The sequence below is a fragment of the Ochlerotatus camptorhynchus genome, unplaced genomic scaffold (assembly GCF_037179485.1).
Source record: "Ochlerotatus camptorhynchus isolate MF236.1 unplaced genomic scaffold, CSIRO-AGI_Acam_v1.1 ptg000274l, whole genome shotgun sequence".
Classification (NCBI taxonomy): Eukaryota; Metazoa; Arthropoda; class Insecta; order Diptera; family Culicidae; genus Ochlerotatus; species Ochlerotatus camptorhynchus.
In genome coordinates this window covers 5366186-5393384 of record NW_027040763.1, presented here as the reverse complement: position 1 = coordinate 5393384, position 27199 = coordinate 5366186, and the positions used below count along the sequence as shown (strand labels likewise).

At 38.0% G+C, this 27199-nt stretch overlaps 1 protein-coding gene across 13 annotated transcripts in view; it reads right to left on the bottom strand.

Moving 5' to 3' along the window:
* Nucleotides 1-11705: 11705 nt before the first annotated feature.
* Nucleotides 11706-27199, bottom strand: part of Ca-beta (Ca2+-channel-protein-beta-subunit) — a 544248-nt gene continuing 528754 nt past the window's right edge. For all 13 annotated transcript variants that reach the window (XM_065227502.1, XM_065227503.1, XM_065227510.1 and 10 more), the window contains one exon: nt 11706-14850. In XM_065227502.1, the coding sequence (XP_065083574.1) occupies nt 14261-14850 (590 nt within the window). In that variant the 3' untranslated portion in view covers nt 11706-14260. The remainder of the gene's footprint in view (nt 14851-27199) is intronic.

Here is a 27199-nt window from a genome sequence, read left to right as displayed (position 1 = left end):
AACGAATTGTCAAAGCCAGAGGCAATCGAACAGCGCCTATCTTGATTACATTGGCAGTGTTGCTAGAAATCACCAAGGCAGTTTGTTTTAAATACGTTAACCTCTTATACTAGACCCTCTATATTAATAGTTTTCCTAATGGATTAAAATAAACCTACTTGCTTTGTGAAAAATCGTTGGTGTTTGTATTTTTATCTTCAAAACGTAAACAGACAAATATTTTATCATGCTACATGCAACAATTTTGACGTCATTAAAGAGAATGATCATCTCTTTGGAACATAGATTCAATTAAATCAAGCCATCCGTACAGTGAATCTTGGTTCTTATCACGATTAAATCGTATGATTTGGGCAAATATTATCAGATGATTAGGACAGTATACTAATGGATTCTTCAAAGTGTTTTGTCAGTAATCTCTTTTCAAATGTGATCATTGAAGAGTAAATTTCTCCATGAGAAGCCTGGCATATCATCTGTATGTATATTCAAGTAGCTTTTCAAGGTCATTCGTCTTGTGGCATAATTGTTTCTGAAAGAGCTTCGTTTTCTGAGCCCAATGATAATTTTTCGATCCCATAGACTTCATTTTGATGTTTAAATCAAGATTTAAAATAAAACAAATTACTTCACTGTTTGACACTAAACTAACAAATTGACAGCTCACTACCATACAAAGTCCAACCGAGGGGTGCTATGATGTTGATTCTTGTTAATGTAATCGTTAAATAGTTCCAGTGTACCAACATTTATCAGGGATTGATTTACATCAATACCCCCAAAGAACCCAATTCGGGAGAATTTTACAAGACATTCATTATGAATACCTACTCGATTATGAACTTTGAAACTGGTTAATTTTTTTTAAAAGATGTTTACATAATTTGTTTGGAATCGCAGAGGTACTGTCCAACCCTAACCGAATGTTATGACATACCTACCTTTAGTTTAGTTCACTTGTGGTAAGCTCCAACCGGTATTATCCTCTTAATAAATCCCGATCAAGATTGTCCGGCTGGGTTGACGTTGACATCCGAGTTAATCAACACGACTCTAAGCAAACATTTTGCAGATCATACAAACAGGGACGTTAAAAGTTAATCCGAGTTGGAGCTTACCGCCAACATAAGAAATCTTCTCAGCAAAATTGTTCCAACGGTCTTTTTGAAACTTAGTCTGCAACCGGAATCCTTTTCGGCAGGTTTCCTGATGCTATATGGCATACTGTTTAATTTGCTTCCGGAAGTCACCTGCTAAAGCTTTCCTGGAAAGCCTTCTGAAACATTCTTTGAAGGTGGATCGCTTTTTCGATGCTCAGAATAATTTTGAATCGGTTTTCTGCAGCCAACTAAGCCTTTGACAGTTCAACTTAACCCCGAATAAATCATCCAGCCAACCTATGACTTCCTGGTTTCCGCCTCCAGAAGCCAGATTCTATTAGGCCAGGCTATTAATGTGGTTTATGTGGTGAAATGTTTCACATGTCGTGCGCAGGTATGACTTAACGTCGCTTGCATCATGATAGGAAGCAATTAATGACCTGCTTATCAAAATTGAGCAGCTTTTACCTAAGCCCATAATTTCTTCTGCACCACCAAGCGTTTCTGCCCGGCCCCTCAAGCTGTAAAGGTACGTCACTCGGAAAACACAGCAGTTCAATACGCATCCAAGAAAACAAGTCAGAATATTGTCACAGGTCAAAACCCTTCATTTGGCAATGCTAAATTCTGGCTTAACTTGTCACGTATCCATCGCGATAAAACCAACGCTGTATTTTCGGCGATAGACAAAGAATGTCTGAAAATCACTTTCGATCCTTAAGGTGATTCGCTGTGGCATCCTTATTCTCGGAACCACCTAGAAACATTAAGTGCAAAAAATATAAGCTTCTACGACACGTGCAATATTCAAATTGTTGCTCCACGTTTGCTGCACTGCAGCATACGTGAAGTAGCAATTTCAAATGAAATGGGGCACTGATTTCCGAGATTTGTGTAATTGAAAATTCGAAGTGGAAGTACATGTATAGCCTACGTGGCGGCCATTTGTGGACTCTACAAGGAATCACCTTAAGTGACGAAAAGTAATCGCGGGAATAATTGCTCTGGATCTTCAATCTATATCAATGGTTGATAAAGACGGATTTCGACGACGCAACCCAAATGTATTGTTTTTTTTTTAAATTAAATACAAATAGTTCCGCTCACAACAATTCTTATTTCCAGATTCCAAGTAGGAAACATTTCACAACGGTGGTGGTGCCAGATTTATACGAGAAATGCAAATCAATCAAGGATGCGTTACCCAGGATGCTGGGTACATGTCGTTCACGACGGATCTTTGGTCTTCCCCGAGCAATAAAGCGGTAATAAGTTTGACCCTCGGTTTGACCAAGCATCATGCCATCTTGAACACAAGCGAATTTCCCGGATCTCACACAGGAGAGGAAATCGGACTGAAAATTCACGAAGTGCTTGCCTCGTTTCCAAAGTTTACCGGGATAATGCATCAAACATGTGAAAGGGACTAGACAACGCTGAACTTTCGAACGTTGGGTGTTTTCTACATAGTCTTCAGCTTGTGATTCTTGATGCTTTGGAATGCCAGAAGGTGATCAATGATGTTATAACGAAATCTAGAAACATTGTGACGCATTTTAATCACTTGCCCCTGGCGTGCAACAAGTAGACTGAGATTTGCCTAAACGAAAGCTTATACAGGACGTTCGTACTCGTTGGAATTCTACGTTTTACATGTAGCAACTTGCAACGTATTATGCAGGAGAAATACCCACGGTCAAGAATTTTACAGAATACGAATGGATTATTATCAGTAAGCTTGGAAGATTCTTGCATTTCTGAGGTTATCCCTTATGTTGCGACGCTCAAATTAGTTTTTGAAAAAGCCAAACAACCACCATAAAGCAATCGAGCTTACAAAGCAAACCCTGTTAACGGGCATGGATACCCGATTTAAGAACACGGCTGACGAAAATGTTACGACAGTTTTAGACCCGAGGTTCAAACTTAATTTAATTCATGAGAACTATCTTCACACGGCAAGGAACTAAATTGTATCCGAAATCCTTGATTATCACGCCATGTATCAGCTGAACCAGCAGATAATTCATCCGGATTTTGGAAACGTTATGATGAAATTGGGGCGAATCAACCAAGTGCATACCATCCATAATTAAGAATGAATTGGAACAGTAGGGAAAATGGATGTAATGTCGGCCTAAATGCCCATAATTTGGGCCCATACATAAATTCAGCAATCGACTAGATTTTCAATAGCGATCCAAAACATCCATTAGTATCGTGAATATTTTGGGTCGCTATTGAAAATTTAGTTGATTGCTGAATTTATGTATGGGCCCAAATTAGGGTCATTTAGGCCGACATTACATCCATTTCCCCTATCTGAAAAAAAGGTGGACGAAATCAGAACCCTTAAGCTGGGTTTAGACAGGGCAAGTCAATTGATCAAGTCAGTAGAATTCAACTGACTTGAACGCGAATTGAACGTTTAAACCATGCCATTCAACTGACTTGATCAACTCACTTGAATTGAAAAAAGTTGAACCAGGCTCAACTTTTCAAGCCAATTGAATTCAACTGAGTTGATCATTTGACTTGCCTAATCTAAACCCAGCTTTACTCTTGGTGGACTGCAAACAAATACAAATACCCACATATTTTCAAAATCGTTTTTCGGTATCTTTCGACTACTGTGAGTACCGTTGAAGGCTTCGTATATGAACAGCATCGCAATCGACTATTGCCAGAGAACGGATAAATGCTATCCCTAATAAACAAATACCATAAACAAACTGCATCCCGGATGGGTAAATTATCCGACAAATGGTTTGGATGATACCTCGAACACGTCGATAAGCTCTCTTTTATGGTTATTTTTATTAGGGATGTGCTTTACCTATAGGTGAGGCAGTGCCTCTTACGAATGTATTAGTAAGCGGGGCAAACTTTATGGGTGGTAGTGTGGTCCCTTGTACCCGAAGCTTCAGGCACCAGAGACAATAAAGTTTCGCCGTCACAATCACGATTTTTGTTCGGAGAGTTGGTTCTTGTGTCGTCACCACTTTCGTAGTGTTTCGTAGTATTGCTATGTATATATCTCATTGAGATAAATGGGCACATATCTGAAACATAATTTCAAGTATTTGGAATCACATTAATGGTAACAGATGAAGATATAGGACAGCGCTGCCAACGTGCACCCCGCGGGCCGGCCGTGCTATCTGTATATCAGCAAGGATATCATTCTAGCCCAGTTTTACTCATCATTATGAATTTTAGCGCAGAAGGCATGAGAAATAAACAAAATGCATCTTGTAACATGTTAATCGATCAAAGATACAGCCATTTAAAATTTAACTTTACAGCCATGGTCCCTGATCCATGAGTTGATTTTACATTTCCTTTCAAATTGCGAAACTATTCACAACATGTGAAATTTTGTAGCAGAGAGTTGACTCTTCTTCTTCTTCTTCTTCTTCTTCTTCTTCTTCTTCTTCTTCTTTTTCTTCTTCATTTCTTTATTTAACGTCGGTATCTGTTCCGCAATCAATGCCAATCACCGACCATGGGTCGGGACCAACGGCTTTACTAACCGGTGAACACTCGTGTTTATTTCGGTTACCGTGGGGACGTAATTTGTGATTAGGTCCCTTTAAAATTATATCATTATTTATGTACGGTCCTTATACTTGAAATGACGTTTCACATTCATCTAGAGCTGGCCAATTTTCATTCGAATAATCGAATAATCGAACCGAAACGAACGAACCGAAAAGTAAAATATTTGTAATCGGTTATATCATGCCGATATAAGCATTAACTTCTCCAGAGGATCATCACCGATCATTTCAAACATGTGCTGCACTCTCATTGGTGGAAAAATAAAGGGCACAGCGAACAAAAAATAATCGATTAGTTGTTAATCGAGCAATTAAAAAATGGGACATCTCTGATTTTGGTGTGATTGTTTTGAAAAAAAAAGTGCGCAAAATTTCATCTCTACCGAGGGGGCAGCAAAGCCACAAAATTACCTTGCATACGGGGGGTATTCATTGGATGAAAGGGACCGTGAAAGAGGACACTAAAAAAGATAGTTTTTCTTCCGACAGTTTCATCTTATGCCGTTTTAGTTTGGTGAACCAGGTTCGAAACTGGGTTATTTTCTTCAAACCAGTGCTGATAAAAATCCTTTCTTCTACACTCAATTTAGCTGAAAATGAAGAAAACCTTAACAGATAGACCAACTACCTGCATGAATTTGAATTTTGATTTAAACAAATTCCCTTGATCTAGGCAAACTCTGAGTATCAAAAATAACATTTCAGTGCCAACATTTCAAAGGGGCGTAATTGCATTTGTAAACAATGGTTTTAGTCGTCGATTTCTCGCGAATGAAAGCTCACTCATAAAAATGAATGACACCAGCAGGTAGAGAAATGTTTCCTGTACCAGCTAGCATTGGTAATTTGGAAGGGTGGGCTTTTATTTGCAAAAAATCGACGGCTAAAGCCATTGTTTACAAAAGCAATTACGCCCCTTTGAAATGTTGGCACTGATTTGTTTTTCTTCATTCGTGGCTGGATTCTCATTATCGCCTCTGTTGTTGTAAATATTGATATTCGTCTTCATCTTGGTCGGGATGATATTGAGGATCAAATGCAAAATGATTATTTTCATTTTAAACAAATATAGCGCTGAAGAACGTGGTTTTTAGACATAAGTCGACGGCAAATTATTGCCTCAAGCAGAACTGATGATAATATCGATGATTTAGGCAGTGTGGTCGACAATATTCAAAATAATCATTTTGCCCAAAATGTCGTTGATTATTTTGCTTTTGAGGATCACTTCTGATTTTGACAATTTTGGGTTTGATAATCGAGCACTGATGAATATCAACAAACGCGTATTCGTTGATGTATAATAAACTCATTTGTTCATTTCGCTCGTTTCGTAACTACGAAGATGTTCAAAACAAACGCAATTGGGTTCTTTAATTTTGGAAAATATATCGGTTTTTATATATCATCTGAAAGAGCTTCGTTTTCTGAGCACAGCGATATTTTTTTCGAACCCACACACTTTCATCTTGATTTTTAAATAAAGATTTAAATCAAAATAATAACTTCACAATTTGACAATAAACTGACAAACTGACAGCTCGCTCCCATACAAAGTGAGACCGAGGGGCGCTAATAAGGTGATTTATGCAAATGTAATTGTACTTATTTAAAATAGTTCCAGTTTACCAAAATTGATGAAATTTTGGGTTTGGGTTCCATTTTTAATGCAGATTACGAATATGCATTTACCTCAATACCCTTAAAGAACCCAATTCATCGACGCTGGGTTGAAGCGATACTCCTTGCATGTGATGGTAAATGATAAAAACAGACACTGCTTCAAACTATCACTCTTGCGGTGAACTGGGTGAACTGAAACATATGAACCTCGAAAAAAATTCGGGTCGAACCTAGTCGTTTTTCAGGTTGCTTGGTGGTGAACCGAGGTTGGTAACTGGCGTTCAAACTATCAGTTCGACAGCTCTTATGTCGCAACCCGGGTGAGGGTTCGCTTCAAACTAAAACGGCATTAGTATTATTCTTTGGCTTTACTTTCCTTCCAAAGAAAGACGTTACCAGAGATGTTTATGCATCAGAGAAATCCCACTTACCTCGGCTGGGATTGAACCCAGACATATTGGGGTGTGAGAAAGCAGTCACGCTTACCACTACACCACCGGCGCCGGCTGAGAGTTGACTCGACACAAACAATGGTTCCGTTGCACATCCAGTGATGCCACATTTGATTGATTTTCAATCTGTATTTTTATCGAAAAAAATCTTTTTAATCTGTATCTGGCTGACTAAAATTTGTAATAAAATCAGTATTTTGGCAACAAGCCCGAAAATTTAGTGTTACCAAAATCGAACGGTTTTATTTTTAAATTTAATTTATGATTTCGATGATTATGAACCACCAACACCGTGAGTCATCTTTATTACATAGACGTTATTAATAATTTTTTTAATTACAAATTTCAATCACATTGTAATGGTGCAAAAATCGAACACCTTGTCAAAAACGAACGGGTACAGTAATTTATTTATTATGGTCTCAGTGTGGATTTATCTAAATCTTCATTGAGTTCATTCATAGTTCAGAAGGAGTTTGTTCAATGTTTAGAATCTTGAAAAATGACTAATAGTCCGTTCACATTACAACCTAATATAGACTGTCTTGCAATGAGCACTAATAAATAGGATTTCCAGTGAAAACTAGATGTATGAGTGCTCATTGATCAGTTCACGAAGATTTGCCGCACTCTTCTCTCACCCGTAAGTTTTGACAGTTTTGGGTGGTTTGTTTTGACTCCCATTCGTTGCTATCTCTTTTACTCAGAAGCAAAATGATAAGGAGCAAAAAGTGAGGTTAGGGACCGTGCACTGATCTATTGCAAGACAGCGTATATCACGTGATAAAGGGTGATACGGTCAAAATTTGGTCAATATCAACTTGACGTATTTCTTTCAATTTTGCATTTAAAAAACCTGAACACCCCTCATTTTGAAGGTGTGTGTGTAGAATGTTGCTCCTATTTTAATTTGGAATTCACTCTTCAGTTGTCAAAATGCCGTCCAAGCAAGAAGAGCAGCGTATCAAAATTTTGCTCGCGCATCGCGAAAATCCGAGCTACTCGCACGCAAAGTTGGCAAAATCGCCAAAAGTTGCCAAATCAACCGTTACAAATGTAATTAAAGTGTTTGGGGAACGTTTGTCGACAGCCAGGAAGTCTGGATCGGGGGGAAATCGAAAACCGGGAGCCGCTGAGACGACAAAGAGAGTTGCCGGTAGTTTCAAGCGAAACCCTAACCTCTCTCTCCGAGATGGCGCAAATAAGCTGGGTGTATCGTCTACAACCGTGCATCGAGCCAAAAAACGAGCCGGACTATCGACTTACAAGAAGGTAGTGACTCCAAATCGCGATGATAAACAAAATACGACGGCCAAAGCGCGATCCCGGAGGCTGTACACGACGATGCTGACGAAGTTTGACTGCGTGGTAATGGACGACGAAACCTACGTCAAAGCCGACTACAAGCAGCTTCCGGGACAGGAGTTTTATACGGCAAAAGGAAGGGGAAAGGTAGCAGATGTTTTCAAGCACATGAAACTGTCAAAGTTCGCAAAGAAATATCTGGTTTGGCAAGCCATCTGTACCTGTGGCTTGAAAAGCAGCATTTTCATAGCTTCCGGGACTGTCAACCAAGAAATTTACGTGAAAGAGTGTTTGAATAAACGTCTGCTGCCTTTCCTGAAGAAACACGGTTGTTCCGTACTGTTTTGGCCGGATTTGGCATCTTGCCATTACGGTAAAAAGGCCATGGAGTGGTACGCCGCCAACAACGTGCTGGTGGTTCCCAAGGACAAGAACCCTCCCAACACGCCAGAGCTCCGCCCAATTGAGAAATACTGGGCTATTGTCAAGCGGAACCTAAAGAAGACCAAAAAAAACTGCTAAGGGCGAGCAGCAGTTCAAGGCAAACTGGCTTTCTGCGGCGAAGAAGGTGGACAAGGTGGCTGTAAAAAATCTGATGGCAGGGGTCAAGCGTAAGGCCCGGCAATTCGGATTTGGAAAAGCGGAAGCCTAACTGAATATTTTTCCTGAATTTTATACTAATTGAACTTGAAAAAGAAATTTAATTTGATTTTTTAAATAAACGATTTCACCGATTTACACGCGTTTTCCCTTGACCAAATTTTGACCGTATCACCCTTTATACGCTGTAATGTGGACGGGGTATAAAGTATGCTTTCTTTTTTTGTTAATCATGAATTCCTATAATCTTGATTTTTTAGATGATTTGTATCTTTTCTACAATTCAGAAAAAAAAAAAACAAAACACTAAGTTCCAGTAGTAGTGAGAGACAAATCTGCTTTCAGCGAAAAATTTCATGCCTTCAACGAAAAATTTCGTGGGTTTACTAAAATGACTTGTTGACCGATTTGACATACAAATACAGTTAATAAAATAATGTATCTGTCACCATGTGACATGGTTAATTAACCAAAAAGAGAGGGAAACGAATATCCCTTCCAACGAGAAATCAAAACATCTGAACATTAGAAACCCATTCAAAAGATTCCAAGCTCATTCGAAGATAATTTAGTGAAAAATACGTTTTGGGTTTGATGCTCACAGATTGAATTCAAACTGCTCAAAAGTAAGAAACGGTTATTTATCAGAATTAATAAATAGAAAAAATAATATCCAATATATTCTCCTAATTTAAAAAATCTGTATATTTTTCAAAAATCTGTATTCTGTATATACAATCTGTATCAAAATATTGAACAAAATCTGTATGGTTACAGATAAATCTGTATATGTGGCATCACTGTGCACATCGTTTTGTTTATTAAAAGAAAAGTGTCGTTTGCTATCTCTCTTTACTCTTCACTGATGGCAGACACGAAGTTACTGCTGCCAGCAGTGATGGAAATTTCGGGTCGCATTCGGGTGTGAAGCAAAAATCCTGAAACTCAAACTCACCACAGTTTGGTGAGGATTGTAGCTGGTGACTGGTGAGTTTTGTTGGCTTGTTATTCGGTGCGGCAATATCACAGCTTGTTATATCAGCCGCAGTTGTTTGTTTGTTAATGTTTGTTTACGATCAGAAACGATTTTTGTCTGACGAACAGAAGCGTACCCCTGATAAACAATACATAAACGATAACGACCATACCACCATAGAGGTAACTCTAAGACCAGAAGGTACTCTCTTCGGTCCCAAGCTAATCGATGCACCTCTCGAAACATAGGAAAATCCACGAATCCCTCATTTTACCTGTCAAACTTTCATAGCGAATCAAAACAAACATAGTGTAGGACTAGAATTTCGACTGGAATGGGGTACGTTAATCGGTTTGCTTGGGACCAATAGGCTAGTCCAGTAGTGAGCCAATTTAAAATCGTTATTTTCCACCGGTGATACCACATAACTGCCGTGAGATAAGCACTTACCAATTCTATTGGTTATTTTCTATGCGGGGTGTCATTATTGTTAATCCCAGAATTCAAAATAATCTTTTGAATGTATTTTTTATTCTGACTGCAGAAATTCCCTTCCTAAATAGAAACCACCATCAACGTAGTTGAAGAAAAAAGCTACGACACCAACGATTGTTTTCGAAAAATATAAATCCCTCAACATATCATACCGATCTTCTACCGAAGCAATTGGTTGTGCATACCACCGGAATCGGTGTTCCTAAATTCAGCAGCGTTGGCATAATTTCCGATTTTTCAGTTTTGTTCCTTACTGTTTTTCTTTCTTTTTGTGTGTGTGGGTGTGTGTGTTTTGGTTTAAATTTAAATCTCTTCTATGGGGGCATGATTGATTTCATCAGGTTTGCTGGTAGTAGTAGTAGTAGTGTGTATTACTCCTTCCTACCGCGGTCTCGCACGCGGTCGCTGCACTATTTACAGATTTGTTTTATTGAATTTAACTAGAGCTTCTTCTGCTTTAACTGCCGTTCAAATTTTACAGTGTTCTATTAGATTATTTTTTTTTTTGGAGCGCTTTAATCGATATTCAATGGGTCGTAAAAAAATAACTCATTGTTGCCGTCGAGAAGATTGAAGGAAAACCGATGCACTATTCTCTGGCTTAGTTGGTATCAAGACATATGTGTTCGTGTGTCTGTATGTGTGTGTGTGTGTGTGTGTGGGTGTGTTCAACTTTACCGATCTTTTTTTTTCTGGAGCACCTCGCTACCCAATAGCACAAGTGTGTTAGTGTGTGTGTACTTTTATCTTACAGTGTTTGTGTGTATGTGTGTATGTGTGAGGGTTTATGCACCAGCAATCGATCATTCTTGTTTTCTCTTTTTTCGGTTTTTGTATTTTTCTCTTGTTTTAAGTAATCTCCGTAAATTTATATCAGTGCAAGGCAATTGGTATATAGCAATGATTCATTTTCTTCTCTTATGCTCGTCGTGTATTAAACTTACTTTATACAAATTTGTTTATGTCCACGCCAGATCCGGGTATTTTTTTTGCTAAGATTTTCTTTCCATTTTTTTAAATAGTAGAAGTAATCACAATGTAAGTTTTCCATTAGTTGTTTTTGTTAATATTCTCTATGGTATTCATTCATTCAAGTTCAAATAATGTATTCAATGCGCTTGAGTTGTGTGTGTGTGTGTTTGGGTGTGTTTGTATAAGAGGGATGTCTGCAGTTTACTGTGACGCGTGAGTATGTGTGTGGATGCGAGAGAGAGAGAGAGAGAGAGATGTATGGATGCTAGTTAAGAGTTATGTTTTTAAGAGAGTCAACAGTGGAAAACGTGAGCTAGGCGATTTATCTCAACAAAGTTTGTAGAATGGATTTCGAGTCTGGTTGGATCCTTGTATAACAATAGATAGTTGTGCCTCACCCGTTTTTATTTGTTTTTATTCGAAGAATAGCAAGACCAAGAGCTACGCGAAGGAACATAAGATCTGTGGAATGACGGGAACTTGTTTACTATATGTTTTTTTTTTTTCGTTTTACGTTGTGGGTGAGGATTACGAGGGGAAATCAACAAAGTGCAACAGCGTAAGCGCATATTAAGCGTGGCTTTCTTTTTCAAAGTCGAAACCTTAACATCAGGTAAAAGTATTGTTATTTTAGCTTTTCGATTCTTGCAATTCTTCACCTATTTATTTCGGTCGTAAGCCATCGAAGCGATACAATGAATCGACCGCTTTGACGGGTTTCTTCTGTATGAGTTTTGTCCTTGCTTTATTCGATTTTGTTTTCTCTATTGATGATTCCAAATTACAAACGGAAAGATTAAAGTTCAAGCTCTTATTTTTTTCAGTTTGTGTTTTTTTTTAGTAAAACGCTGGAATCACTGCGGGAAATGATTCATAAAATTGGACTTACTAATAAGATGCGTCTTGCTTATTTGTTACTCATACATTGTAATTATTTTTTAATTATCTTTTTTTTTTACAAAACTTTATCATTCGTACGAACTTCCTCCAGTGACGTTCATTCTTCTTCATCTTCTTTTTTTGTGTTTGTGTGTCATAATTCATCTGCATATTTGTTACCTAAATTTAAATTTAAAGCTTTCTTTATTTATATTTATATGCATTTTTCGCAGCTGGAGCTTTTCAGAGAGAAACGGTTAAATGTCGATTAATAAGATACATAACATAACCTATCGAAAATTATCGCCCCTCATCGTGCTTACATTTGTCGGGAATTTGTAAAAAAATTGTTTACATGTTTTGTACCACGCCGCAGTGGATCCTTACGCCAAACTCCTGTCCAACCCTCTTCTATTGCCGCTTACGTTTCGTTTCCACAATTTACCTATTGGTTTTTGGCACAATTAAAAGTTGAGTCGTTTGTTTTGCTTCGGTTCTTCGTACTAAAATTAAATAGATTTCTATTTCCCGTTAGTTTTTTTTTCTCGCTTTTCCTATGTGTGTATGAAAAGTTGCCTTCTATTCGGTTCGAGTAAATTTCGGAAACGATCCACTTCCGGCGTGGTTACTGTTTTGTGTTGTATAAACGCTTTCAATACAAAAAATCAATATCATTCGATATTTGTCTAAAGCTAACAAACTAGAAAATTAACAGCGAAATCCTAAAAGGTTTTTAGAGTTTAATTTTAAACGGCGTGGGATTTGGTTTAATAGTAAAAAATACGGAAACTGATGCCTGGAAACTGTTCAAGATCATGCTTGCTTACCTACGTACGCTTGGGCTTTTTTGGTTTTGCGATCGAATTTGAATAAATTTAATTACTATTTATCAATGTACATCTATTTCTATATAAATTTTCTTCATCATTTCTCTCATCCACAGGAGCTAAGCATAAACTACTTGCGAAAGAAAGAGAAAAACAATCAATGCTAACCCAACAACGCTCCAACCAATCCAGTTATTAGAAGAAAAGAAAAAGACAAAACGTATAAAAAGGAATCAATAGCAGAGCATTATTCATAGATAAATTGAAAAGTAAACAGACTATGATGGGCGTAAGGCATCGCAGTGAGTGCATATTCGAGCAACTGCACCGGAGCCGACCCGGTTCGTGCACTTACAATCTACAGGGAAAAGTTACGGAAAATGGAAGATAAGTAAAGCCCGGTTCAACTCACTTGAGCTGCGAAATGAAGGGCCAGAAAGCTGTTCAATATCCAATATACTTGAACACCAACCACGGACCTAGCCGGGTGAACCAAATATATCGACAAAATCTAACAATCGGCAAACAGTCTTTTCGAAACGGACTACTCTATTGTATAGACGTCGCGTCGCCAGCAAGCCAAATAAACAAGTTGGGTGAAAAATCAGTTCAACGTTGTGTTGCCATGCGACCCCGCGATGCCAGTTGCCGGTCGAATTTCGGCCAACAGGAAAAATTCGAACCCTTGACAGAGGCTCTGCATGGAAGCCACAACGATGAACCGGATCGCAGTGGCATTCGCGAGAAATTCGTTTCGCACAGCTTTCAACAAATGATCTAATACTGAAAATAAATAATGAAGAGAAACTGAACTGGAAAAAAACAAAAGAAAACAAAACAAGGAATGACAGCAAATGGAAATAGGCGGAAGAAATTGGACATTGGATCGAAAATGATGATGAAAGCGGTATTATATAGAAATGAGTATTTTCATTTTTATACAATAGGAATGGATCAGGATGATTTAACGAACGACGGCGATCTCCGCAACTCACGCGCTTTCACTCTCAAATTAATTCTCTTGTGTGTGTTTCGTATCTTTTTGTTTTCTTTTTCTTTTGCGTCCTAACGTTTGTGTTTTGTTTGTATGTATGTGTGTTTGTGTACGTGTGCATTCTGTTGAAGTTGTTACCACATTTGCTCATGTTTGTGTGTGTTTGTGTTTGTGTACTTTCCTCTAAACGGTTGTGTGTATCGTACTATTTTACAGGTTTCCTTTGTGTTACCGTTCGTTCCTACATCTGCCGAGTACGGACGAATCATTCCTGAGAGCATTGGCGCTGAATGCCGATCCTCTTTTCGTTTCTTTCGTTCACTCGTGTGGAAGCGTGTGTCGTTCTTGTTCTTCATTCGCCAACCGCGCTCAGTAGAATTCGTCGTACTCGAGGCCGTCGTCCTCCTCGCTGTCCGGGACGAGCTTTTCCTCGTCAACAGGTTCATCATCCTGATCCCATCCCTATATCCACGATTCCTACATGGCATTCAATACTCTTCTATTATTACCGCCTCCCCGGTGCGGGCTGTAGTCGTCGCGGTCCCGTCCGTCCGTCCGCTCCATACCCCGGCGGACGGACTGCGACGACGGTGGCGCCACCAGCTGTTGTGGCTGTGCGATCGGATAGCGCGGATCCCCCCGTAACAGGTCACCCCTCGCGTCTCGTATCAGCTCGCGGTCGTGATCGAGCATATCGCTGTTGAGATTGTGTCTATTGCTACTACTGCTGGCAACGCCAACGTTTACCCCACCGGTTATATGCACCCTGCTGTCCCGTTCCCGTAGATCCCGAATGTCTCGACTGTCACCTCGTACCATTCTACCTCCACCACCACCACCGTCTCCACTGCCTCCACCGCCATAGTCCGATGGACCGTAGTTCCTCTCGTTCAGTAGATCGTCATCGTTGATGTCGTAGTGCAACATGTCTCGTTCACGGGCATGTAATCGCTCCCGATCCCGCTCCCGGTCCCGTTCGTATCGATCCAGACGGTCCCGGTCGCGGTTCTCGTGGCGATTGGAGGCTGGTCGTCTACTACTATTACTATTGTGATGATATGATGCACCTGTGGAAAGACGAGGCTCTGGTTAGACAGATCGTATTAATAGGTGCCAATGCAATCACAGAGAGGAGATTTTCTTCAGCCGAACCCCCAGTCATGGTTGGGATGGTCCCAGCTGAACGGATGGTTGCAAACAGCACTCACACATTGGGTACAAATTCAAACCAGTTTGTACAGTTTGGAAAACTATTGGAGGGGGGAAAACTAAGCAAATGGTGCAATAGTTGAACAGAACGAAGCATGCAGTTAGCTAAATCCAAAATAAATCACTCATATGAAGCATTGATTAGTAATAGTATTAAATGTTTTTGAACTTGAATAGCAATGTAAAATTGACAAAAGTGTGAGTAAATTTTTAACCATTTTAACTTCGGAATGAGCTGAATAAAACTGTAACCGTTACTGATTAAATAGATCTCCCTTGTGTTCACGTAGCCCCACATAACGAGGTTTTGCTTGAATTCGACCAAATAGCAGATGATGTTTAAATTTTATTTTGTTTTTACGAGTACAGCTATTTAGAACGCGTTACCCACTGAGTTGCACCCACCGCTTTTTCTCGGTGGGTTTTCATCCAGTCGGTCTGATTTTTTGCATGTGAGTAGGGTCAATGGAGAACTAGTCACTCGCAGAAAATCAGAGCGCTTGTTTGAAAACCCACCTAGACATAGCGGTGGGTGCAACTCAATGGGCAACGCGTTATTCGGGGGAAAGCTGTATATTATATATTTGGTACGATAGGAGGGTAGATTGCTACTTCGTCGTAATCGTCCATTTCCATTACATTGAGCAGAAATCACCAATAATTTCCATGATTTCATCGTACACAAATCAATAATAAGATTGTTGCGATGCGTTAGCTCATAAGCTACAACACAAAGCCCATACGAGTGCGTTGTATGAATATTTAATCTCATTGTTCTCAAAACAAAAGAAGCGCTCCTAGCAAATCCATTGTTCAGTCTTAATTCGAAGAACGAAGAAAACCAATGGCGTTTCAATGCGTTAGGACGGAATTGAAACTCGTAGAATTTGCAATCAAGAAGCAGTGTTAGACTTATTACAATATCTCAATTATTTGTGACTCTTTATCAAATCCAATGGTACGTATGTAAAGCTAAATAAATTTGGAAGTCATCTATAGTAGAATCACTCCATTTTTAGTTCATATCCGTTCGAAAAAGAGAGGTTAAGTGTGGGTTATGCTTAGTAGGACAGAAATTAGATTCAAATTCCTACTTTAGTTCAAAACCTACAACACAAAGTTTGCAAGAGCACAAAGTATGACTATTTAGGGGAAATGGCTCTAATGTTGGCCTAAGGATCTAAAATTGGGCCCATCGTTAAAAATCTGCTATTTATCAATGCTTGATAGAGTTGGAATGAGGGCGTAACAGCTTTTGTAAATAATGACTTCTCTCGATGATTTCTCGAAACTCAAGGCACGCCCATGCAAACCAACATAACCAACGGGAAGGGGAAGTCTTCCCCTACCAGATGGTGACACTGATATGAGTGAGCGAGCTTTGGCTTTCTAGAAATCATCGAGAGAAGTCATTGTTTACAAAAGCTGTTACGCCCTAATTCCAGCTCTATCTAGAATTTTATCTAGATGAACGCGTCATTGGGACGGTACTAATGAATATTTTTGGTCGCTATTGTAAATTTAGTCGATTGCTGAATTTACGTATGGACCCACATTAGGGGCATTTAGGCTGACATTACATCCATTTCCCCTACACCTTTTTTTATCTCAAAAACAAAAGACGCACCCCAAGCGAATCAATTTTTCCAGTCCATTTTATTTTCATCCGAAGGACGAAGAAATTGCATTGACGTTTCAATGTGTTAGGACGGAATTGAAACTCGTCGGACGAATTTGGAATCAAGAATCAGTGATAGATTTTCATCAATGTCTCCACACGGCCAATCATACCAACTCAGCGACTGAGAATAATTGACTCAGAGAGAGTTGGTTGGAAATGCTAACATGAAGCTTTAGTGTGATGATTTATTAGCTAGAGAATGATCTTTAGAAGAGGGTAGGTGGATAGTTCCGTTAGAGTACGGCAGTATGAAAATTGAATAGAAGTTGAAAATGAGCGAAGGGCCATTAATGCGACAGTTTTTTAAGATCGACGCACATTTTTGCCTAACCCGTACGATGTACGCGGGGACTTGAAGTATGTCTCCAAGTCCACAGGCAAAAATGTGCGTCCCTCTTTTTGCTCATAAACTGACTGCGGCTGTGGAATAGTTCTAGCGACGTTTTCATCACTACCTAAAGCCCCACGTTGCGAGAGCATTTCCAGTCGATGGTGTGTTATAATGCAGTTCTTCTTTACCCAACTATTGTGTTGCTCCTCTCGTCGTTAGAACTATTCCACAGCCGCAGTCAGTTTATGAGCAAAAAGAGGGACGCACATTTTTGCCTGTAGACTTGGAGACATACTTCAAGCCCCCGCGTACATCGTACGGGTTAGGCAAAAATGTGCGTCGATCTTAAAAAACTGTCGCATTAATGGCCCTTCGCTCATTTTCAACTTCTATTCAATTTTCATACTGCCGTACTCTAACGGAACTGTCCACCTACCCTCTTCTAAAGATCATTCTCTAGCTAATAAATCATCACATTAAAGCTTCATGTTAGCATTTCCAACCAACTCTGAAAATCGTTAACTTCGCGTATGAAGTAACATAAAAAACACTTTGAATGTGACTCAGAGAATTTTCTTTCCATACGAAATTTACTCAGATTTGGAAGAAACTGCAGTTACTCATAAGCTATGAGTAACTGCAGTTTCTTCCAAATCTGAGTAAATTTCGTATGGAAAGAAAATTCTCTGAGTCAATTATTCTCAGTCGCTGAGTTGGTATGATTGGCCGTGCACATTTTGTGACTCTTTATCAGATCTAACGGCACCTATGAAAAGTTAAATAAATTTAGACGTCATCTATAGCAGAAACATGCCATTTTATGTTGAAATCCGCTCGAAAAATAAAGGTAAAGTACGGGTTGTATTTAGAAGGCCCAAATGTAGATCTAAGCCCTACCACCTACTTACGTACGATTCAAAAGTTTTCAAAATGATTTAATGATCTGATCCTTCCTACTAATTCAAATTATGAAAAAATGGGGAATATAACTCAGAACGTCAGCTAACTTTTTTTTTTATAAAACTAATAATCGCAGCAAAACTAAATAACATTATAACTAAAACGACCGAAAAGACTATTGGAAACACCTACAGTGTATCTCAAAATTGATCGTTCAGCTGTATTTAAATTTTAGAAAAACGGCACTAAAAACACAAGTTAAAAACAAAAGTATCTGAATTGTTGGCAGCTGACTCAGCATACATTTATCAATTATTGGTTCAGTATTGGGCATATTTGTTTGATTTTACAAAAAGTTCGAGCAATTTTAGGAAAATGCATTTTTCTTGAAAACCTTTATTTTCTTGAAATAAAATGATCATAACTTCTTTAAATTTTGCTCATTTTTAGTCGTAGTAAGGATCATTCATATGCCACTAATTTCACTAAAATTCGTCCACTAGGTAAAAAGTTGAAAATCTAGCATTTTACTAAAATTAATTTAACTTCATTCAGGCTCTTCCAATAAAGATCAAAACTATTGCAATAATCCAATTAACATCTGTTCAACCACCAGCCACTATTAAAAAAAAATATATCTTTTCACCATGTTTCAAAAAATTGTCCTCTAGGGTGTACGATCAATTTGAGATACACTGTATGTACCCGAGCAGACTCGACAGTGATTTTTGGTACATCAGTACTTCACATCATGATTCCTGCTCTTTGGTTCAGTGAGGGTTAGGGCGCGTTCTGCCATGTTGGTCGAGGCAGATTTCATGTTTGGGTAAAGCTGGGTTTAGACTAGGCAAGTCAAATGATTAACTCAGTTGAATTCAATTGGCTTGATAAGTTGAGCCTGGTTCAACTTTTTTCAATTCAAGTGAGTTGATCAAGTCAGTTGAATGGCATGGTTTACACGTCCAATTCGCGTTCAAGTCAGTTGAATTCAATTGACTGAATCAATTGATTTTCCCTGTCTAAACCCAGCTTAAGTGGTGACACTGGGCATCGTTATGTGCAATTCACCTTAAAAAATTCGTTTCATATGTAGTTTCAAAGAGCCTGAAATGTGGTGCTTGCAAAGATCACTTGAAGATACGATATGACGGAACATTGATACTAAAGCTGGGTTTAGATGATTCAAGTCAATTGATCAACTGGCTTCAATTGGCTTGAAAAGTTGAGCCTTATCCAACCTTTTTCAATTCAAGTCAGTTGAATGGCATGGTTTACACGTTCAATTCACGTTCAAGTCAGTTGAATTCAGCTGACTTGATCAATTGACTTGCCCTGTGTAAACCCAGCTTAACTGTGTATAACGCAAGTAAATGCTTCCAGAAATTAGTTAATATAATGTATTGAAAAATGTGTTAAAAAATCAAAAAATTTAATGTTACATTGAAATAATTTAAATCGTGTTAAATTTAAATATTCCCTCATTTCACATCCGTTGAACCATTCTGAACGGCCATCTCGTTGTGGTTATATCACATCATTGTTAATAATGTATGCATCTATATATTTTCCGGTACCATGGAGTCAACAAAGTAAAAGTGAAAGAAGAGCTGCAAAATGGAGCACATGCGATAGGACAATGGAGTGATGCTCGTTAAAAAAAAATACGCTGGGACACTGTCTATTTTCCGCAGAGGTCTTACGATTTTATAACGCGCAACTAGAACCTCAAGATCATCATGGACGTCAAAATGTCGTAGAAAACATCAGAAATAACATGGGAGACTAGTAGCGACTACCAGTGATGCAGAGACCGAATTGTGAATAAACTGCAAAAGTTGCTGAAATCGTTTTATTAAAATTTATCATTCAAACAAGCAAAGTAATAGCACCATCGGACAGATGAGATAATCCTTCATCTATTGGTATTATTAAATTGTATGATTCAATTGTTATTCGCGAGATATTGACGACGGAAGTCAAAAGTGACAGTTACGTTACATCGAGGTATACCTGTATTACTCATATATACAAGCTTGCAAATGCTCATTTTTAGCTAAAATGCTATTTTTCGGATGAGATGTTCTAATGATAATTATTATTTACAAGATGCAAGAAGAGAAGGTAAAGTGTGTGTATGACACATAAAACCTGTCAATTAAGCTTTCAGAGGGTCACAATAGCGATTAGCTGTAACGATGAGCGAGCAATCAGCGATCTTAAAATCTCTAATTGTGACCTTCTGAAAGCAAAACCGACAAATTTTATACATCATACTTTAACTTTACCACCTCTTCTTGCTTCTTACAAATAAAAATTATCATTATAGTATCCCATAGTTCCATAATTACGAAAACTAGCATTTTAGCTGTAATGAGCAATTGCAAGCCTGCATATATATACAGAACAATTCTGGGATTGGGAGAGACCATCAGGGCACCCCATTGAAGCGATTTAGAAGGGGAGAGTGGGAATCCCATAATCCCGATAACCTTTCATGGATAAAGGGCGGGCGCTTCTCCCCTCGCATTGGGGTATCTTCCTGTTTGGGGGATCGTCTTTTTGACCAATTATACGATCATGTTGCTGGAAGGAGATTCTTTGTTGTCCCGTTGATGCATATAGGTGACTTTGCCTATCGATCCAACCAATCCGTTTTTGGCCCTTCATACATGTTGAAGACAATCAGAGCTTATAAAGCTTGTTCAAGACAAACAGAGAAGAGCGCCCACTGCTATCGGGTTAATTTCCGTTCTACAGTGGGTGGTAGACCACTATCATGTTATCATGCATTAGTACTTCATACCATTGTTGATTAATCAACGTCATACCCCGTACAGACTATGGCTTATATCATACATAGGATTTCCAGCGAAAACTAGATGTAAGAATGCTCATTGCAAGACAGCCTATATTACATGATATCAGCCATAGTCTGAACGTACTATTAATTTTGGCTGCCAGAATCTGCCATTTCCAAAGAAATTTTGATTGCAAAATAAGTGAAGTTTTGCTTAAAAATCGCTTAACAAAGCAAATTTAACGATTTAAAATATTGCTGCCGTGAGAAAAGTTGTGTATTTTGATGATATTGAAAACTTTGTAGAACATGTCGAATCCGATAGCTACGATTTATGATGCAAAAAAGTAAAAAATAAGATTTTAGAGTAGTTCTGGTAAAAATTAATTTAGCTTCATTAAATTTATAGTTCATCAATTTTGCCGAAGACGTATCATCTTGTGATTTCAAAAAGTTTGTTTTTTATGAGTGTAGTACCACCTGGATAAAAATTTATATGCATATTTAAAAACATCTCAAGAAACTTCTTCGAAGATCAGGAAAGGGTTTTGACCGTCTTTTTTTTTTAGAATGGTCCCACTGTGCACCGTTCCGATCAAGCTATTTTGCAGAGAGAATTTGTCATGATAATAGTCCCAAGCGTTTTGTCTATATTGTTGCTTGCTCTCAGTGTTTTGATACCCTGGTCTTTCTGCAACAATTTTAGTGGTCGGGCAAGACTAAAATAATGTTATGCAGAGGGAATCACATAATAATGTAGGAAATACAATGCGTGGTTGTTAATTTGAAGAAGAAATAAGTTAAGTATGGGTATGAACACTTGTTGTACATACTGTATGTGCGGCACATGAATATAATATGAGGATTTTTCCTAGTGTTGTATCGTGCACCAGTACTTATTCTTCATACAAATTTAAATAGGAGCAGTTCCCTCGCCAAATGAAGATTCGGAAAAATGAAACTTTCTCCGATTTGTTTGAAACTTTGTTATGGTTAATGCTTCATATATTTGCTAAACGTCCCAACAAACATTTAATGTTTAATAAGAGCTTATTCAGGCAAAAATAAGCCTCTTCAGCTAAAAAATGGCTTATTCAGCTGTTCATCAACTTAAAATTTTTGTTGGGATAGGTTATTTTGGATCTTGAAAATTTTTCAAAATGGAGTCTTTGAAATTTTTCAGAAAATTGTAGCACTCTGAGACAAATTGTGGAGAAAAATATTTGTTGGGGAAAATGTTTTTAGCAATTTCATGTACAAATAAATTTTTTTTAACTAAATATATCTACTGACTTTGTCCAATTTTTGAAAATCATTAAAAAAAAGGTGATGAAACATGCAAACTTTTGGAATATTTAATATTATGGACACATTTAAGGGGGAAGTACACTTTGATTTTTCAAAAAAATGCATATTTTTTGCTTAAAATGTTCCTTGGGATGTATACTTTAATTTAGAAAAGACTCCAAGTCCGCCAGAATATTCCTTACCGCTTAACGAAGCGATTTCCTAAAACATGTACCGGCGCGCTGAGAGAGAGAGATTTTATCTTTAAACGCGTTTATCTCGAAACGGGGTTTTTCAAACTGGCGTGAGAAATAACTCTAACCAGTTATCATCAAATTTGGATACCGCCTAGGTTTTCTTGTTCAGAATTAAATTCTGCTTAGAAATACGTATCCACATTTTCGATTTTGTCAAAAATGGATTTTTAATCCACGATTTTGTAAGCATTTTTAGGGTGAAAAAATGGACTTTTTTTTTCCTAAGACCACAACTTTTGAAAAAATTAATTTAAAAAAAAATTGGAATACGTATTTTTAACCCAAATTTTATTACTAATCAGGATTTTTGTTCGATTTATGTTCCAGGATCACATGGAAAGGAGTATTTTCCCACGCCGTTTTCCGACTTCCGCGCGAGGACGCCCGCGCGACCTGGTGCACCGGCCACGGGGAGACGCCAATCGAGTTCAAAAAAATAAAAATTGTAGTTCGAAGGATGACTAATAAATTGGTTATAACATATTTGTTCTCCCTGAGTGTTTTATTGCTTAAAAAATTAACGAAAATGCCTTACTTTTTGGACGTTCAAAGTGTACTACCTCCTTAACAAGAACTTTTGGTATTTTTTTTTAATTTTCTGTGAAAACATTTTTTTATGTTATTTAATTTTAGAAAACAATTCCTTTTTAAATCTTTTTCTTTGAAAAAATACACAATAAAGCGTACTAATAAAAAGTTCATTAATTTGACCCAAAGTTCTTGTAAAAAGATTTTTGTTTAAAATCATGGATACTTGAAAAATGAAGTATCCATGATTTTAAACATTCCAAAAGCTTGCATATTTTTTAATCGAGCAAATTTTTGTTAAAAAAATGTGGATTTAACATTTCTGTTAAATTTTTAATTAACAAAAATTTAAAACAGTTTTGTTTAACTTTCCCAGAATGTCATTATTTTTCTACAACTTTGTCTTTGAAGTTACTGGACAATATTTTCGAAGGGATGGTGGCTACCTTACATACATACACACACAACTTTGTCTCAGACGTCATTTCGATCAGAAAGGTCGTTTCCATGCTACCATTTTTTTGGAAAAAATAAAGAACGCCATTTGATAATTTTACAAGATCCAAAATGGCCAAATTTTAACAAAAGTTTGAATCATTGCACATAACAAACAATTATGCAATGTATCATGTAAATAGGAGAAGGTCAAGCTTTTCCGATTCGTCATTTGGGGCAATGGCTGTTTCACCCTATCGATGATCTCGGTGTTTAATTTCGTTACCGAGCTTGGTAATTTTTGTTTTACAAAGACGCTTCCCATTTAAAAACAGTGAACAGAGACAATGATTATTGTGATTCCTCATCGACCAAAACCTCCAGAAGTTTGTTTGGTAGATAGAGTTAGTGTGGAATAAAATATGAGTAGAATCGAGTGAGCGTGAAGCGTGAAAGACCGTATGTAAACTGAATATAATTGGTTCGAGAATTTTGTTAAGTTAGCAGGTATAAATATGATATGTACCTAAGCTCGTTGACGTAAACTACAATCAGGCCTGGATGTTCTGTCCGACTATTTCAAGACCTGGAAGATTTGTATCAATGCAGCTAAAACACAAACAATTCTGTTTCCACACTCGAATTCATCTCGGCTTGTTCCACCTGCTAACGTCAAGGTCCATCTTGATAGTACTCCCATTGAATGGTCGAGTGAAGTAGTCTACCTTGATCTCACCCTCGATAGCAAATTGGTATTCCGATCCCATGTGGACAAGACATCCACCAAGTGTAACATCTTGATCAGGTCGCTCTACCCTCTGATAAACAGGAAGTCCACCCTGTCCCTCAAAAACAAGCTTGCTGTCCACAAGCAGATCATTCTGCCGGCTATTGAGTATGGTATGCCAATCTGGGAGAGTTGTGCTAAATGCCACCACCTAAAGTTTCAGAGGCAGTGCTGTCAACAATGTCAATTGTCATAAGATATTGGTCTAGCACTGAATTTCACTTACGACACTGATATTCTTCGAAAGCATAATATCAGGCGGTACAGCTTTGATATTACTATCCATATAAATATCACTAGGAAAAAGTTGCAAATCTTACTTTTATCTCAATAAATCAACTACTTTGCATTGTTTTAATATTACTGATGGATTTACAAAAGATCGATACTCGATTAGCTGGCCTATACAAGAAACATTTGCGACAGAACTTTGAATATCAGTGGTTCCTTTACGATGTCAATGTCATTTGCGCACTGACATTGAGGCGAATGATATTGATATTCTAACTTTGTGAACTGATACTGACATCAGGTGGCTAGTGAAATTTAGCATTTTGTAGGTATTGAAATTGATATTTTGCAGCACTGTTCAGAGGATCCAAAACAAGATCCTCAGAATGATCTTTAACGGTCCACCGTGAACTCGTAATTCTGAGATTCACCACCTGGCCGGTGGTTCAAATACTCGAGGCTCAGAGTCGGAAAGGCTCAGAGTCGCCTGTCTGCGATCAAACCACCAGATCATTCGTTATTTGGTGACCTAATTCAAGTAGTTAGTTAGGTTTCTGAGCTCAAGTAGGTAGGTTATCATTTTTTTTAAATTCAAAAGGAAACAAGCCCTTAAAAGGGTATCATGTAAATTAACGCTAAACGAGGATTGATTGACATTAGAATAACCAATTAACTAGAACAAAGTTGAAGAGCCAAAATCTAACCAATTGAAATGTAAAACCAAATGTTGAGACTTAAAAAACCTGCAAATAAACGTAAATTTTACTCCTTTTACTGCTCGTTGACGACATTCTTCTAACAAATTTTGGAGGAGACAGACGTTGAGAAGGAACAGATATTGCTGCTGTGGGAGCTGCACCATAAATCCGTGTAGACATGGACGAGGCTGGAAACCTCGGTCCGGTCACGACAGTTTGGTTTTGCAATACGCTTCCTTCGAAAAATTGGATTATGCTAGGACGACGTATGTTTCAAATCTTAAAAGGCTTGGAGATGAACTAGCCAGTCGGCTAAAAATCTCCTTAACAAAGTTAAAAAAAAATCTTAAAGACCAATATCAACGACCAGTCGATGCAATCCGATATAATTTAGTCATAAGAAATTCAACTTTTAGCTCTGATAGTTGCCTGTGATGATGGAGCGTATGATCCTTAGACGATCAGTTAATTACTTTTCACAATTTGTTATCTGACTCTGGACAAAATAAAATATTAGACACAACAGTTATTTGTTTACCTCATGCCTTTGCTACCATATTTCAAATAAAAATTAGAAAGTGTCATCGAACATCCTAGTAAAAAGCAGCAATGGTGATCCCAACGACCTCAATGAAACTAAAAATAATTGAAAACGTTTTATAAAAATCGGTACACCGGTCTGGATGAGTGACTTTACCAAAGTGATGATCATTAGGATGGACTGGAGTTGTAGATTATTTTCAATGTAAATATTTGTGTTTCAATGCAAAAAATGTGTAACATAAGGTTTAGGTTTTCACCAAGTTGCTTAAATAATAAAAAAAAACTCCAGAAGTTTATTTTTTGACATCCTCGAAAGTTTCTTCCGATTTCCCTGATAAGTAGTTTTGGGTTCGCATTGAAATTTCTGGTTCCTCCGGAAGTTTGTCATGGTGTTCCCCGGAAACTTCTTCTGCTTTGACTATATGTTTTAGTATTACTTCTGCGTGAAGTCAACGATTTACATAGTTGAAGATGCTAATTTCAAATAACAGATTGTAGTGGTAATTTTTATACGATAGATGGAGTAGATGAAAGCATAGAGCTGATAGTTCCGTTAGAGTACGGCAGTGTGTGAAAATTGCATATAGATATTAGAATAGCGACCTAGGACAACTTTTAAGGAAGGTACAAATCGGTTTTTTCATCTCTCTTTACCAAACTACCCCTTTGGTGAAGGTTGGTGAGGGGTGCCCCCCCGCCACCACTGGCAAAAAGAGATAAAAAACGACCGCTCAAATACCAACGGTGTGTTTGAAACAGTTCTACCGATTTTTTACCGCACTTCAGTTGTTATTTGAAGGAAGGCATCCAGTCGTAGGTTTGGAAATTCAATCTCGAGCAGCAGCACCTACACCACCCGTGTCCCCTCGAGATCGTCAAGTCGACGATGACATATCACATATTGTGGTAGGGGTAAACAATAGTTGCAATTTCCAAACCTACGACTAGATGCCTTCCTTCAAATAACAACTGAAGTGCGGTAAAAAATCGGTAGAACTGTTTCAAACACACCGTTGGTATTTGAGCGATCGGTTTTCATCTCTTTTTGCCAGTGGTGGCAGGGGGGGGGGGGTGTGGGCACCCCTCACCATCCCCCTCCAAAGGGTGAGTTTGGTAAAGAGAGATGAAAAAACCGATTTGTACCTTCCTTAAAAGTTGTCCTAGCTCGCTATTCTAATATCTATATGCAATTTTCACACTGCCGTACTCTAACGGAACTATCAGCTCTATGCTTTCATCTACTCCATCTATCGTATAAAAATTACCACTACAATCTGTTATTTGAAATTAGCATCTTCAACTTCTTCTGGCTTCCATCGGAACACTCATCCGACATCTTCCGGAACATTCTTCCGATTTTCCTTAGAAGATCTTCAGATTACTTTTGAAATTTCTTCAAACTTGGTCATTAGTAATAAATTTGTTTTGATTCCTTTGAGAAATTTCTTATAGTTTGCTCCAAAAAATCCATCTAAAATTGTTTACAGGGAACAGAAACGTGATTTATGGTAAATTTCTCGGGATTTTCCGGGTAGGAGACACTATACGAAAGCTTAAGAGTTGTCCGTCTATTTGATATGTAGTCTTGAGTGCTAAGCTAATTGGTCGTTTCGAATTGACGCGTTGACAATGAACGTTACCAATTTTTTGTCCATGAACTCCTTTGCTTTTGGGTTGTTTTTTTTTCTGATGAAAATAACTTTTTTTAAACTAAATTTGGGAGTGCCAGATT